Source organism: Zingiber officinale, chromosome 7B (assembly GCF_018446385.1).
Source record: "Zingiber officinale cultivar Zhangliang chromosome 7B, Zo_v1.1, whole genome shotgun sequence".
In the NCBI taxonomy this organism is placed as follows: Eukaryota; Viridiplantae; Streptophyta; class Magnoliopsida; order Zingiberales; family Zingiberaceae; genus Zingiber; species Zingiber officinale.
In genome coordinates this window covers 8,933,741-8,949,902 of record NC_055999.1, presented here as the reverse complement: position 1 = coordinate 8,949,902, position 16,162 = coordinate 8,933,741, and the positions used below count along the sequence as shown (strand labels likewise).

Genomic DNA, 16,162 nt, shown 5'->3' with positions numbered 1-16,162 from the left:
GGTCTAACCTTCCGGCCAACCTATAAGGCTGACCACTTTTAAACCCAGTTGGTCGGACCCCTCTCGCCCGAACCATAACCCGGCTGGGCTGGAGCTGAGAGCCTTAGTGCGGAGCGAGAGACAAAGCCAGGTGGGGAATGTTCTCTTCGCTTGACTTTAACCTCCGTATCACCTTGACCTTGACTGTCATGTCATCTTGACTTTGACTATTATGTCACCTTAACCTCGACTGTCATGTCATCTCTTGGATCCGCTTGTTATAACCCGTATCACTAACCCATCCAACCTTTTTATGTGGATGGGTATGTATAAAGAGGTGTGTGAGGCTAAGTGCTTTACACCCGACCAACCCTTTATCTGGCGGAGCATGTAAAAAGAGATTTATGAACATTCAGGAGCTGACCCTTATTCTTCCCCCTCATATGGTTGGTCTGCATGAGGTAGGTCTAACCTTTCGGCCGACCTATATGGTCAACCATTTTTAAACTATCAAGACATGGTCGGCCAGAATCCTATAAGTGGACTTTATTCAATCTAACGAAGCATTACTAAACCTAGATTCTACAAACCAATACCAAGAAGTAAATGATGACCCCACTGCCATCGCAAGATCAACACTGGGATGCAGGCGATGGCAAGGAAAAGGGAAGGTGAAAGAATGGTTTGTAAAAACCTTCAACAGTGTGAATGCAAGGAACTTACTCAAGGAATGAAATGCAGAGGACATGAAGTGATGACGGAGAAGATTAGCGTGCACATGAACAAGGGTTTCACAAAGTGAAAACAGTCATCATAATCTTATTTATATAGTTGGGTGTTTGATCAGAACTCTTGGATTTGGACCATCTTGAAAAGTGAGAGAGATTGTCAACAGCTCGATCAAACACATACTACGACATTTCCTAATAATCATTACATTGAGATAGGCAGTCAGTCTTCCCTGCTAAAAGGTCACCTCACATTAATGGGATGTAACCTCAAAGGTAATGTCATCTTCTATGCTCAACATTGTGGTAAAAGGCGAATACGCTCGCCCCCAGCGCCCCCGCCAACCCATCCCAGGGCCAACACGGAGGAGGTAAATCTCGGGTGGCTACTAGCCTTTGGAATACTGACTAGCACATAAGGGAGGTATTTACCTCGTCTTTGCCACATTTAATGGGCTTGGTGGCAATTAAAACATAGATCTTGTTAAAAATGTGCCCCATATTTGCTCTTAGCCACATGACAAAAGAATCAAAAATGAAAGAGAGATGTCCTGCCACATCAACTAAGGTCACGTGACTAAAAAGGTCAAAAGTCTGGCCATGAGGGTAGTCAAAGTTAAGGAAGTTAAGCTACTAACTCCCGGCACTAGGCTACCAACTCTCAGGTCTCGACTTTCGACTCTAGGCTACTGACTCTTAGCTCCAAGCTATTGACTCCTGGCTTTAGGCTATCTATTGACTCCTGGCTCCAGGCTACTAACTCCCGACTTCAGGCTATCGGCTATCGATTCTCGACTCCAAGCTACCGACTCTCAACTCCTGGATCCTGGCTCCAAACTTCCGACTCCAAGCTACTAGCTCTAGGAAATCGACTACCGACTCTCGACTCCTGTTTATTGGTCCTAGGAAGATTGTACCGGTTCCACTGTACAAAAATTTTGTACAAGTGTCGAACCTTTCCTAACAACCTATTGTGTTCTTTAGAAATTAAATTCGGAATCACAAACGGAACTTAACATTATTGATTCCAAATTTAACTTATCTGTTCTTAATGGTTTAGACTTGAATCGCAAACGATGCTTAACATTATTGATCCAAATCCACCTATGTTATAAATTTAATTAAATATTAATTTCTAAAATTGGCTTCCAGGTTAAACATGGTGAGGCACTAGGCCTTCTTGGATATGGGAGCAACCACCACTTCCTAGTCAAAGCCTTTTAAAGAAATTTAATATTTAATTTCCTTATATAACTCTAGGTTTAATCAAAAGGAACAATCGAATCACAAGATCGAAAAACAAAACAAAAGAAACACCACATCGAATATCTAATCCGAAAATCTAGAATCACTAGCCTCTTGTGTTTGGAATTCATACAAAGAAAAACTAGTATGATGCGGAAAACAATGACTAGTTATACCTTTCTTTGCAAGTAAACAACCTCTTGATCTTCTACCATATTCCTCTTCTAATCTCGGACGTTGTGTGGGCAACGATCTTCCGAGATGAGAACCACCCAAGCCCTTCTTTTTTCTTCACCAAGTTTCGGCCACCAAAGCTCCTCCAAGGATGTAGAGGTCCAGCCACCAACCTTCAAGCTCCAAGGGATGCAAGAGCAAAGCCTCCTTTCTCTCCTTCTTCTCCTAGCTAGAACCGACCACCAACAAGAGCTCCAAGAGATGGATGAACCGGCCACTAAAGAAGAATAGAAGAGGAGGATATGGCCGGCCACACCAAGGAAGAAGAGAGGAGAGGAAAATAGAATAGAGTGGTTAGCCATGAAGGCACCCCTATCATCTCTTTTATAATCCTTGGTCTTGGTAAATAAGGAAAATTTAAATAAAACCTTCCTTAATTTCTTTGCCATGAAAAGAAAAATTTAATTAATTAAAATCAAATTCCTTTTCTTAAATCATATGGTCAGCCACCTTAAAGCTCCAAACAAGGAAAGTTTTAACAACATAAGAATTAAAACTTCCTAATTTGTTTCCGAAAATTTTAATAAAAATTTCTCTAACAATTTTTTCCTTTATGGTTGGTTATAAAAGGAAATTTTATAAATTAAAATCTCTCTTATTAAACATGTGGATGGTTTCTAAAAAGGAAAGTTTTCTCTAAAATTAAAATCTCCTTTCAATCTACAAATAAGGAAAGATATCTAATCTTTCTCTTAATCTTTTGTAGAAAACTATAAAAGGAAATATTTAATTTTTAAACTTTTCTTTTAAATCATTGTTTCCACATATGTAAAGATTTTAAACAAATACAAAATCCTTTTAATATGATGTGGCCGGCCACACCAAACTTGGGTTCAAGCTAGGGTCGTCCACACCATCTTACTCATCCTAATTGCTTTGGCCGACCCAAGCTTGGGTTCCAAGCTTGCTTGACCAGCCCCATTAGGATGGGTATAAGGTGGGTAAGAAGTGGGTATGTGATGGGTATAATTCTCTATATACAAGAGACTACGATAGGGGTTGAGAGGAGGAATTGATTTTGGTCTCTCGATGAAATTAAGCTTCCCGTGTTTGCCCCGAACACCCAACTTAATTTCATCAATAATAATTCATTCCACTAAAGAATTATTATTGAACTACCACACCAATCCCAAATTATATTTTGGGCTCCTTCTTATTATGAGTGTGTTAGTCTCCCTGTGTTTAAGATGTCGAATGTCCACTAATTAAATGAGTTACTGACAACTCACTTAATTAATATCTCAATCTAAGAGTAGTATCACTCATCCTTATCGTTATGTCGGACTAAGTCCACCTACAGAGTTTAACATGACAATCCTTATGAGCTCCTCTTGGGGACATTATCAACCTAGATTACTAGGACACAGTTTCCTTTTATAATCAACAACACACACTATAAGTAATATCATTTCCCAACTTATCAGGCCTATTGATTTATCGAGCTAAATCTCACTCTTTGATAAGTCAAAATAATAAATACTAAATATATGTGTTTGTTATTATATTAGGATTAAGAGCACACACTTCCATAATAACTAAGGTATTGTTCTTTTATTAAGTCAGTATAAAAAGAACCTACCTTAAATGGTCCTGCTCAATACACTTAAAGTATATTAGTGTAATTTATCAGTCAAGATAAACTTATACTTAATTACACTACGACTATTGCAATGGTTTGTTCTTTTTAAATCTTAGTCACGAGCTACTGTTTATAATTTATAAAGAACCGATAATATGATCTTCTGTGTGTGACACCACACACCATGTTATCTATAATATAAATTAATTGAACAACTACACTTAGCATAAATGTAGATATTTTTTACCAATGTGATTCTTTATTTTAAAATAAATGTTTACAAAAGCTAGACTTTTAGTATACACTCCAACAACTCCAAGAAGCTACCAACTCCCGACTTCCGGCTATCGACTACCGACTCCCGTTACAGGCTACTGACTCCCGACTCTTGACTCCTGGCTCTAAACTTCCGACTCCAGGCTACCGACTTCAGACTCCTGGCTCCAGGCTATCGCCTACCGACTCCTAACTCTAGGCTATCGACTCTTGACTCCAAGCTTTAGACTCTAGGCTACTGACTCCCGACTAGCGTTTCAGGCTCCCTCAGACTAAACTGAAACAATCCCAGATATTAAGAATTAAAGTAATGAACCATTACTCTTTGATGGCATGGATAATGTTGTCGGTATCGCGAGAAAGGCGGAAAATATAGCTATTTACCCTGATACAAATAAACTGTAATGGGTATTTAATTCAGGGAGCGTGGTCACAATCACGAGAAACGAGAGAGCATGGAGAGAACATAGCAGAGAGTCATAATCCTACAAAAGGTAGCCGACGCTTTATGAGGAAAGATATGTACATATAATGCATCAAATACTAATTTATTGAACAACTTCTCCTTCTTCAAAATCTTACTTGATCGTCAAAGTGGGTGCGCTGAAACTCCTTGCCATTATTCTAACCTGTTCCTCGGGGCGTGTTTTTCATATCAGATGCTTTGTAAAGGTTTGGCGAGGTTACATGGCCTAGCGATTCTCTAGACAATCAACATCAACAGCACCTTACCGGCTAGTTGACCATCGACACCATCTAAACACCAACCATGGAGAACGGCAACGGGAACAACCTGGCCATCAACGCCGCCCAGTGGTCTTTGGCAGGGAAAACACTGGTCAACGGTGGCACCAAGGGAATTGGATACAATTCTATAAAGTGCACCAATTAAATGTCAACCGATATACATTGCTCTGTTTTGGCTACGTTCCTCCGTCGAGTGTAGTCTTAATCTATCTGCTACGTGAACGAAGCTACGTCATCGTCGAAGAATTATGCAAATTCGGGGCGACCGTCCAGTCCACACCTGCGCACGCAAAGATGCGGATCTCCACAAGTGCCTGCGCGAGTGGCAGGCGAAGGGGTTCAGGGTAACAGGTTCGACTTGCGACGTGTCTTCCCCCGGAGGACCGAGAGAAGTTCATGGCGGAAGTGAGCTCGTTGTTTGGTGGAAAACTAGATATCCTTGTGAGTTGGCTATCTCTATCAAATCGCAGATGCATGCGATGATCGCTCATCTTATAGAATGGCTCCTTTTTTATCAGGTAAACAACGCAGGCACGGGGTTCGTGAAACCCATGGCGCTCATAACCCCTGAGGAGTACAAGTTCATCATGAGCACCAATGTGGACTCTACCTTCCACATGTCTCAGCTCGCCTACCCTCTTCTCAAGGATTCCGGCGGCGGCGCCGTCGTCGATAACTCCTCTCTCGCCGGCATACTCGGAATCGACAACTTCTCCATCTATGGCACCGCCAAAGGTGATAATCATGATTTAAATATACGTAGATAACTTGCGACGAGCAATTAACTTTGCTAAATTTTTTTATTGTGCGGCTTAATTAGCAGCTAGCGGTGAACCAGATGACGAGGAACATGGCCTGCGAGTGGGCGATTGATAATATCCGAACCAACTGCGTCGCGCCTGGTTCGATCAGGACGCCACTCCTCGAACCGGTAATCGATCCTTGCCTCCCTGCTTCTCGCTTTATCGCCGGTCAAGTCATCAGCATTGATGGAGGAAAAAGTGTCAATGGCAACCTCCGAGTCCCGAACGAAAACCATTCGCCATTAATGCAGGTCGTATCTAATAAATCCTTAATTAATTAAAAAGATGTGTCGATCTTAATCTACGTCTTCATTTTCTTCTGTTTTGGTATAAATGGTTAATTGCAAGCTGTGAAACAGAAAATTCATTCGCTGAAGTTGATTTCGAAGGACATGTTCGATTGCTTCCCCTTGTCTCTGCCTTGTATTAAAACTTATTTGAGTGTTAATTTTTTTTTATAAAAATAATATATTTTATGATTATTTAAGTTAAAGGATGTGATTATACGTATATGGCATTCAATTAAGTTTTAATTAAAAGTTAGTTGATGCTAAAACAATGTTAGTAGAACAGTTACTAATAATTAACTTTTTTGAAACTTCAAATTTCATTTGACCATGCTAAATCTAAATCCGATCACGGTTCAGAATAAATGGTTTCACCGTTTCTAAAACATATATCTTTAATTTTAATTGTCAAAGATAGTTAGGATTCGGAACTCTCAGTCAACGATTTAGGATGGTCCAAAATTATTATTATTTTTTAAAAAAATAATAAAAAAAAGTCAATGATTGTAACTATCCCATTGACCGGTTACGATTTTGGATCGAGTTTATATATATTACTTCTTAAGATATATATAATAATTAATTTTGATAAAATCTAAAATTAAATTATGTTAATTTTTCTTTTCATATTGAAAATAATTTTAAGGCTTATTAATAATTTTCTCTGATTATCTTTTATATAAAAAAAATATGTACAGTTATGGTTCTCTTTAGTCTTACATCTCATGATTGACAATATTAGAAAGTATACATTTCTCGATCGTTTGGCTAAGTTAAGTGTAGTATCTATTCTTATCCGTTTAATATCTGATATAAAAAATTAAATTAGTAGTTTGCTGTTGGGATTCTTGAACGTCGCTCTTGCATTGCACTATTACATTGGGCCTGACGCACCCTTACTAAGTCCAATTTATGAGTCTCATTTATAAGTTATATATATATATATAGGGTTGCCCCCAGGGCGTAACGTAAATGGTGGCCGCATGACATCTCTTACGTAATGGCCAAAGAGTCGAGTCTTAGGAACTGACGACCTGAGATTTACTTCACCATGCGCCTATGGCCTATGTACTTGTATGTACCTCCCTCCATATCCATGAGTCCTGTACTAGGGGGTCGCTAAGGTAACGAATCTATCTTTTTTTAGAGCTTAGGGAATTTAGGATTTACGTTATAGTATTTAAGTTATATAAATTTAAAAATAAAAAAATTATACATAGTGCTCATAAGATGAGCATCATAAAGTAAGTAAGGTAACAACTCTCTCTATATATACTCTCTCTCTCTATATATATATATATATATATATATCCAATATTTGTCAATTGCTTTATATTGAAGTTGTATTAAAGTTGAAGATGGTTCAATGTGTTGGAGTTGTATTGAAGTTGAAGATATTTTATGAAATTACTATTTTTTTTATGGTTTTTACTATACCAGAGGATTTGGAATGAATCTAGGGGTTTTGAAAGGGTATTTTCCTTTGATTTACTTCTCACGAGTCAACTTCACCTATTAGAAAGTAATAAGAATCATATGTCTTTTTGTTCTAATTTTACCTCGACTTTTCATATCTTACAATAAGCTTTTAGTAGTTTTTTTTACCCAACTTAGCTCGCACAGGTTTTACAAGCTCAGAACAAATATATAGTTCCATCCTCTTTCTTAGATAACTATCCTTCTATAGATTGTATACTTGGATAAGGTATGTGAATTCTTGAAGACATAGGAGAGGAACCGTGCATTTTTTTAGGCCTAGAAAATTTTATTAAGCCGCCATAGGAATTTTATAGGAAATTGCTAACATACAAATTAGAAAATTACAAGCATCCAAGCTAGGAAATTACTTAGGAAACTATAAACATACGAACTCACTTGCAAACCATGATAACCATGATTTTGATAATCATGATTTTGCTACATTATTTTAATTCATAATGCATGTTTTTAATGGTTTAATCATAGCTTAAACTCATGTTTACTCTACATTTTATAAATTGTATGTGATCTTGGACTTAATTACAAATTAGCCTATTATCATGGTATTTGATGCTAATATTTGATTATTATTTTGTAGGCATCAAAAGGGTCATGGACCCGATCAGATCAGACCACATTTGGGCTCAAATCCAGGGCTAAACAAGTAGATCAAGCTTTGGATTGATTTAGACCGTTCATTGAAGATCAGAGAGATCTGAGCCATCCGTCAAGAATCTGGTCCATACGACCTAATGAGGAGCAGATCTCGTTCGTTGATGAAGATTCAGAGGTTTTGATCCAGATCTGAGTTCATCCAACCGTTGATCAAGCCTCGAGCAATCTGGACCGTCCGATCAATTTTGAGGAGGATTTAAACCCACGAGAAGCTACAGTGCATTTGGGCTCGGTGTTTTCGCGACATCAACACTGTTCTTCTTCCTTCTTCCGCGACGCCGAGGCTCCATTCTTTATCTCCAGATCTCAGACTTCGATTCTGACTTCAACCACAAATTCAAGAATTCTTGGCAATCAGCTAATGAAGAGCAGATCGTGATCCGTGGGCGTTCCCTAGATCCACGATGATTTCTTACTCGATTCGTTTCCTCCTCAGATTCAAGGGCGTTCTCAAGATCTGAGGTTTTCCGGCGTTTACAGAGGCTAGCTGGAGTTCTCCTAAAGCTTCCGCAATCGTTCTGCTTCCACATAAGCTCGCAGTTCTGAGATTGAACTGATCATTCAGTTTCGAGATGCGATTTTCATTTCTTCCTCTGTTCTTCACGCAACAAGATCGCGAGCCATAAGGGTGTTCTCTGTGGCTGCTTTGCAAATCAGCGAAGAGAAGAGACTGGATCTGTGAATTGGAGTTTGTGGAATGTTTAGGGTTTTAGATTTCTTTGTTTTGTCTTTGAATTGTTCATCACTTGCTCAGATCTTATGATCTGATTTTCTTTTCCTTACTATTTCTTCTTAGTGTCAGTTTTCTCCAAATCCGGTTTAACACACTTCATAGTTTACAATCTGATTTTGATATTTAGCAATTACCATCTGATGATTTTGAACCGTAGCAATCTGAATCTTATATAGCTAACTAATTGTAGTTAACTCATTAGTTTTTAATATAGTGCTTGTGTTGAATTCTCGATTTTGGATCATTTAAGTTAGTGTTTAGTGTCAATTCATGGAATCAGAAAACCCTTTGTTCTGTGCATCTGAATTGTCGTGACTGTGATGGAGTTTGAATATGAATGGGTACTTGAGCTTTTAATTGTTTACCCCTATTAAGCTTTGTTGAATGAGGGGGATAAATGAAGACTTGATGATTGCAGACTTAGCTTAATTTAATTGTGACGGTGAATTTGAAATGTTGATTTCGGATTTGCAAATGTGTTGAGTTCTTTATTTCTGTAAATTGTATGGAAGGTATTCATCACTGATTTCTGATATGTGCAACAGCTCATTTGAAATGCATCATTGATCTATTTGATATTGAGTATTGTTACTCTTTTAATTCTCGTATTTGAGGCAATTCAGTTTTAAATGTATGAATGAAAGTTATGAATTGTAATTTTGCTCAGCTTGAATCAAGCCTTTAGTTCTTTCTTGTTAGAGAATGATTCATGTATTAGGATAGCTTACTTTTAGATTCAAATGTCTTGAGTTGAGTACATTTCAATTTGATTTTTGGCAATACACTAGAAGGAATCTGAAATTTACTTCTTAGAGAGTTAGGATTCCATATTTTTAATGGGATAATTGCATTATACTGTTAGGAAAGACTCAAATGGAATATCACATCTAAATTAATGCACACCTATTAGTTATTCTTGGAAAAATACGACTTGGGACTCGTTACTACATCACTTGTCTTAATTTTAATGAGTTTCAATCTTTATTAATTTGATGTGCCACGTGACATACAAAATGGCTAACACCACTTCACCTATTAGAAAGTAATAAGAACAATATGTCTTTTTGTTCTAATTTTACCTCGACTTTTCATGTCTTACAATAAGCTTTTAGTAGTTTTTCTTACCCAACTTAGCTCGTACAGGTTTTACAAGCTTAGAACAAATATATAGTTCCATCCTCTTTCTTAGATAACTATCCTTCTATAGATTGTATACTTGGATAAGGTATGAGAATTCTTGAAGACATAGGAGAGGAATAGTGCATTTTTTTAGGCCTAGAAAATTTTATTAAGCCGCCATAGGAATTTTATAGGAAATTGCTAACATACAAATTAGAAAATTACAAACATCCAAGCTAGGAAATTACTTAGGAAATTATAAACATACTAACTCACTTGCAAATACATTCTAAGAAGAAATTGAAAGCATATTTTATTAGACTATTAACCGCTAGGGATGCAAATACAAGTCTAGATATAAGGGGAAAAAAATGGAATTAGAGACTTAAAACAACTCTAACTTTTTAGTTGAAATCGGATCAAGCCATTTTACAATGACTTCTTTGCCTTGACGGTAATATCAGAAAAATACTATAATCCAACCTTAGGAGAGAAGCTATTGAGTAAGATATCTGGAGACTTAAGAAAAGAAATTCATAAGTCTTGGGCTAATATGCATATGCCAGAACTCTATGATAACATAGGAGTAAGGATTCAACATATTATTTCCAAACTTAAAGAAAAATGTACTTATATTCAAATATATAAACAGTTAAAAATCAACAATATAATTTTTGTAGTCGGATTTACACTCCACAATAATATGAGTCGATCTCTCAATCAAAAGCAAAGGCAATAGAAGAAAAGACAAATGATTACTTCTATACATAAGACTCGACCAAAGAAAACCTACTATCTCAAGAAAAGTAAAGAAAATGAGCCTTATTTAAATAAGTAAAAATATGTTAGGAGATTCAAACCAAAAAAAAACTTATCCAAATCCTATAACATGTTTTGCATGTAATAAATCAAGACATTTATCCTCTACCTATCTAGACAGGAAAAATTTCGATAGTAGAGAAGTCAGGCTAGTAGGATGTACAAACCTTGACTTAATAGAAGTACAACCAGATGTATCTAATACACCTTGCATTTACTCTATAATTTTGGTAGAAGATATGGAAGAAGTACCTTCTTCTTTAGACTATAGTTAAATCATTCCTCCAACATCCTTACCAATTTGTTAAAAAAAATATGGAATAACTAATCCTCCTTTCCAAGATGAGTTCATCGACTTAGAAGACTAACTATTCCAAACCACATAGGACTATGATTTAATGTATCACCAATTTATCTCATAAAATTTAATAGACTTACGATCAGGCCAGAAAGTGTGCCCCATGACTGGACACTTAAAGAGGCACAAATAATATTCCTTATTTTATTTATGATTTTTACCCCTCTATTACAAAAGAGGAACTTGTAGAATGTGCAAGAAGCAATGTTATAATCTTTGCTTAGAACAAGTTTTCCAAGTCACAATTCCGATAGTTCATACTATCCATAGAAGTACAAGAATATACACCTGGAAACTTGAGTCTCAATACTTGAAACTTGAATGAGCTTATTAGAAGTTGACCTAACTACTCTTAGAGACAACACAAGTCTCCCTTTCAATAAAGGAAAATGTATTATAATTTTTGAGGATACTAAAGATATAGACATAGTATTTATCAAAATGCTAAGTATCTATAATTCGAGACTATTTGTAGATATCAGAGTTTAATGTACCTTAAATATTCATAGCCATGAATTTACTCTACATACTTTTCTCGATAGTGGTGCTATAAACTCTACTATTGATGAAACCCTTTTACTTCCTTTTCTTCCTGCTCATCTCATCAAAACTACCAAGACCCCACTGATCAACACATAATTTGATGACCAAAAACTTTCTTGTCATCAATTTATTAAGAACATTCACCTTTGTTTTTACACAAATTATGGGACGTTTAGTATTCCAATTCTACTTAATCAATAACCCATGGGTTAGACCGTTACCCCATAAAAAATATCCACTTAATTCTTAGTCTCAAATTTCTACTTACTCCATAAAGAGCATTATTACTTACCAAATACTATGTCATTTTTCTTTCTACTCCCATAATTGCTCCTATCCTTTCTAAATATCCCTTCGAGATTATCACTGGTAAGTGTGGTGCTGCCCCTTCTACCAATGAAGCTAAAGCCAAAAATACAACAACAATATTAGAGTGTTCCTATAAAAATAAAGGATTTTGTAAACAAGGCTCTTATCAACAAGAAAACTAGAGTTAGTTGGTTGTACTAGCCCTGAAGATTTTCTTGATTTTCAGACTAGGAAAGTGAAGTACCCTAGGATTTCATAAATCCTACTTATTTACTAACCTTGATTAACACACAAGGAGACTTAAATTCCTTAATTTCTAAATTTGGAAAAACTGAAAGTTATATTATAGGAGAAACCCCCACTAAATATTGGGAAGGAGATCGGATATATTGTAAACTAAACATCATTGATCATGATCTTACCATTAAATCACAAGACTTAAAATACACCAATTGAAAAAAAAAAAAAGAGGAATGAAAAATGCATATTACCCAATTAATAACTCTTAGTGTAATATAAAGGTCTAAATCGAGACATAGAAGTCTTGTTTTTATTGTAAATAAAGGAGCTAAATGGAAAAGAGGACAATCTAGAATGATGTTTAATTATAAATATTTCAATGACAATTGTCATGAAGATGGTTTTAAAATACCAAACAAAGACCAACTTCTTAACAAAACTAAGAATTCAAAATGGTATTTTAAATTTGATATTGTTGGTATTTAACTGTTCGATGCGCAACGGAAGGTGTGAAAAATAGATTAAACGCCTTTTAAAATTTTTCACAACAAAATAATTTTGTTTAGATCGAACAAAAGATCTTGTTTAATTATAAAATCTCTTATAATTCAACATGCAAACATTATAATATTTTCTTTATAATTCTACAAAATAGAATCTTTACCTTGAGTTCGCGCCTAAGATTTGCAGGTCGCCGGAGTTCTTCACAGGTTGCCGGAGTTCTTCCAATGCCACGATCTTCCTCTCCAATTCTTCGAATCAACGGATGGACAAAAGTGTGGGCTAACTCTTTTAACTTTTCTCACAAAATGAACTGTAGAATTTTTCACCAAAAATTCTCTTTTTCATTCTTTCTCTCTTTTTTTTTTTTCGAGAGAAAGAGAGATGTATATTATAGTAAGGAGAGAGGGGAACGTGTATTATGAACATGGGAGAAAAAGAGGGAAACGTGTATTATCGAGTGGGAGAGAAAATAGGGGAACATGTATACAAAAGTGGAAGAGAAAAAATGGGAACGTGTATTATAAAGTGAGAGAGAAAATTTATAATATTCACAAATATTGATTTCTCTCTTTTATATTTTATTCGTAATTAAATTACAAATAGAATATCTAAATACTTGATTTTTCTCTTATATATATTTTATTTGTAATCAAATTACAAATAGAATATCCAAATATTTGATTTCACTCTTTTATATTTTATTCGTAATCAAATTACAAATAGAATATTTGTATATTTGATTTCTCTCTCTTTTATATTTTATTTGTAATCAAATTACAAATAGAATATCTGAATATTTGATTTCTCTCTCTTTTATATTTTATTCATAATCAAATTACAAATAAAATATTTGTATATTTGATTTCTCTCTCTTTTATATTTTATTCGTAATCAAATTACAAATAGAATATCTGAATATTTGATTTCTCTCTCTTTTATATTTTATTCGTAATCAAATTACAAATAGAATATCTGAATATTTGATTTCTCTCTCTTTTATATTTTATTCGTAATCAAATTACAAATAGAATATCTTCTTTTAGTAAAAATAATAAACAATTTATTAGTTAATAAATTTTGTGAGAATAAATAATTAATCAAATTAATTATTTAAGAGTATCCATCATGATTATACGAAGATGGTTTGGGGACCATGAACCCATAATTTCAAGCTCCAATAAATTTAGATACAATTAATTAAAGCTCTTTAACTAATTATCTAATTTATTAATTCCGAGATTATTCCACTAAAATCCGGAATTGAACTCTTGAGAATTATGGAATATATTTACTCAAAAGATTTGAACAGTCCATTGATATAATCATTACATGTCGATCAACCCTCCGTTCATGGTTCACAAATAGAGCTAGGCGAAATTACCGTTTTACCTCTCTATTTGTATCTAAAACCTTAAGTACCATTGATTCACTAGTGAATAGTTAATTCATAATCTAATTATGAATTAGAGCGCTCAAACTATTCAGTGCTAGAATCAACACTCAAGAGAACCATTTTAGCATCCTTTCGGAAGTTACGGATTCCGTATCTATAAATCATATTCCCAGCTGAATGTATAACTGAGTCTCCAAAATGTAAGTGTTACACCTATTATTTAAAATAGGTTTTAACAAACAAATCAAGAGACTTGTTAATACAAACAAGGAGTCTATGACAACTCAGGATTTAGATTGATCTACATATGATCATCTTAGCGATGTTGATTCGAGTCTTTGTAACGGTACTTAAACATAGACACTTAAATCACATCTGGTCCTTGTCCTATATAATCATATTATATAAAATGCCTCTGCTTAGTGTCATTACACTGATTGTCCGGATAAGACTAACATATTCATAATATCAGCAAACTGCATTCATGATTTCCAATTAAAGATCCATACTTTAATCAATCATGGACATTTTAAATATATTATCTATGATTTTAATCCTCTTGTATATAACAATCTTATATACTAAAATTATAGTTACATCAATATATTATGGATTTTATACAGATATTCATTTTTATACAAATAAGCATAAAACAATCAAACAATAAAATAAATACTTCTTTTATTTAATTCAGCAATTAATAATAAATATCTGTTTTACGGGCATATTCCCAACAGATATGAAATCTGAATTTTAGCAAGTCATGATGCATCCAGACTCTATAGAATGACTATATTCCCTTGTCTTGAAAGACACTTTGAATGTCTAGTAATATCATTTTGGCTTAAAGTAGCTCCTCAAATCTTTCAAAGAAAGATGAATGATATATTTAGAGGTGTATCCTCTTTCACTTGTATCTATATAGATAATGTACCAGCCTTCTCCAAAACCAAGGAAGAATACTATGCACATCTTCATATGATATTTAACTTATTTTATAAACATGATTAATAGTTTTCAGAAAGAAGATGAAACTAGCTACTGACCATATAGACTTTCTTGGAACTAAAATTGAATAAGAAAAATTTTTTCTCCAAGCTCATATCTCGCCCAAAATACTTGATTTCCCAAACAAAATGGAAGATATAAAGACTTAGATTTTTTTTTTCTGGGACTTTTGAATTATGCAAGACTTTACCTTAAGAACTTTGAAAAAATAAGTGATTTGCTGTATAATAAAACTTGACTACCGGACAAAGATACTTCAACCAACAGGATATTGATATAGTAAACCAGATAAAAACTATGGTAAAACAACTTCAGTCCTTACTTTATCCCTTGATTCTAATTATTTTGTCCTAGAAAGAAATGGTTGTGAATCAGGATGAGGTAGAGCATTATTTAGAAAAAGATCTAAATTTGATCCTAAAACATCTAAATCCCAATATAGATATGCATCAGGAAAATACAAAGAAAAAAAAGGATATCTCACTTCATTGAATTATGAAATCTTAGTAACTATTTACTATCTTGAGTCTTTTATGTTATTTATCTATAGTAAGACCTAAATTACTATAAGAACAAATTGTGAAGCAATTGTCCAATATAGTACGCAAACTAAGGGAACTAGAAAAGGATTAGGATCCAAAAGATGGATTAAGTTTGATGATATAATCATCAATAGAGGATTAAAAATAAATTGGGAGCATATAAAAGGCGCCAATAATTCTCTAGCCAATATAGTATCTAGACTTTTGCACTAATTATTTATGTTTTGCATACGGGCACTACTTACTTATCCACCAACAATGGATAGATGAAAGAAAGTAAAAACTTATGGTTTAGGTTTGGCAACCAGAAACTTCGGTAATTTACTAAAAAAGAAGATACTTTCCAATTTGATCTCAAATCAAAGTTAAATCACATTCAATAATACCTGATGGAAAATGTTTAGAACATTCCTACAGCTCTAGGAATTTCTAACCATAAAATTTAAATTATTAATGCACTATCTAACCACTTTTTTATGCTACTCTGTTTTCTCAAGTCCTTAGGTTGGAGTCTATTCTAACGGGGAAGAAGTCAAAATAGTCATTCTAGACTATAAAAAAA

The 16,162-nt window shown here is 34.5% G+C and overlaps 1 protein-coding gene and 1 pseudogene across 1 annotated transcript; both read left to right on the top strand.

The window, feature by feature from the left end:
- The first annotated feature begins 4,810 nt into the window (after positions 1 to 4,810).
- Positions 4,811 to 5,661, top strand: LOC122004145 (tropinone reductase homolog At2g29170-like). The gene is made up of 4 exons (XM_042559073.1): positions 4,811 to 4,920; positions 5,033 to 5,132; positions 5,307 to 5,523; positions 5,609 to 5,661. The coding sequence occupies exons 1-4, from the start codon at positions 4,811 to 4,813 to the stop codon at positions 5,659 to 5,661; spliced, it is 480 nt and encodes a 159-aa protein (XP_042415007.1).
- A 964-nt stretch (positions 5,662 to 6,625) lies between these two features.
- Positions 6,626 to 6,777, top strand: LOC122007643 (annotated as a pseudogene).
- Positions 6,778 to 16,162: the final 9,385 nt, after the last annotated feature.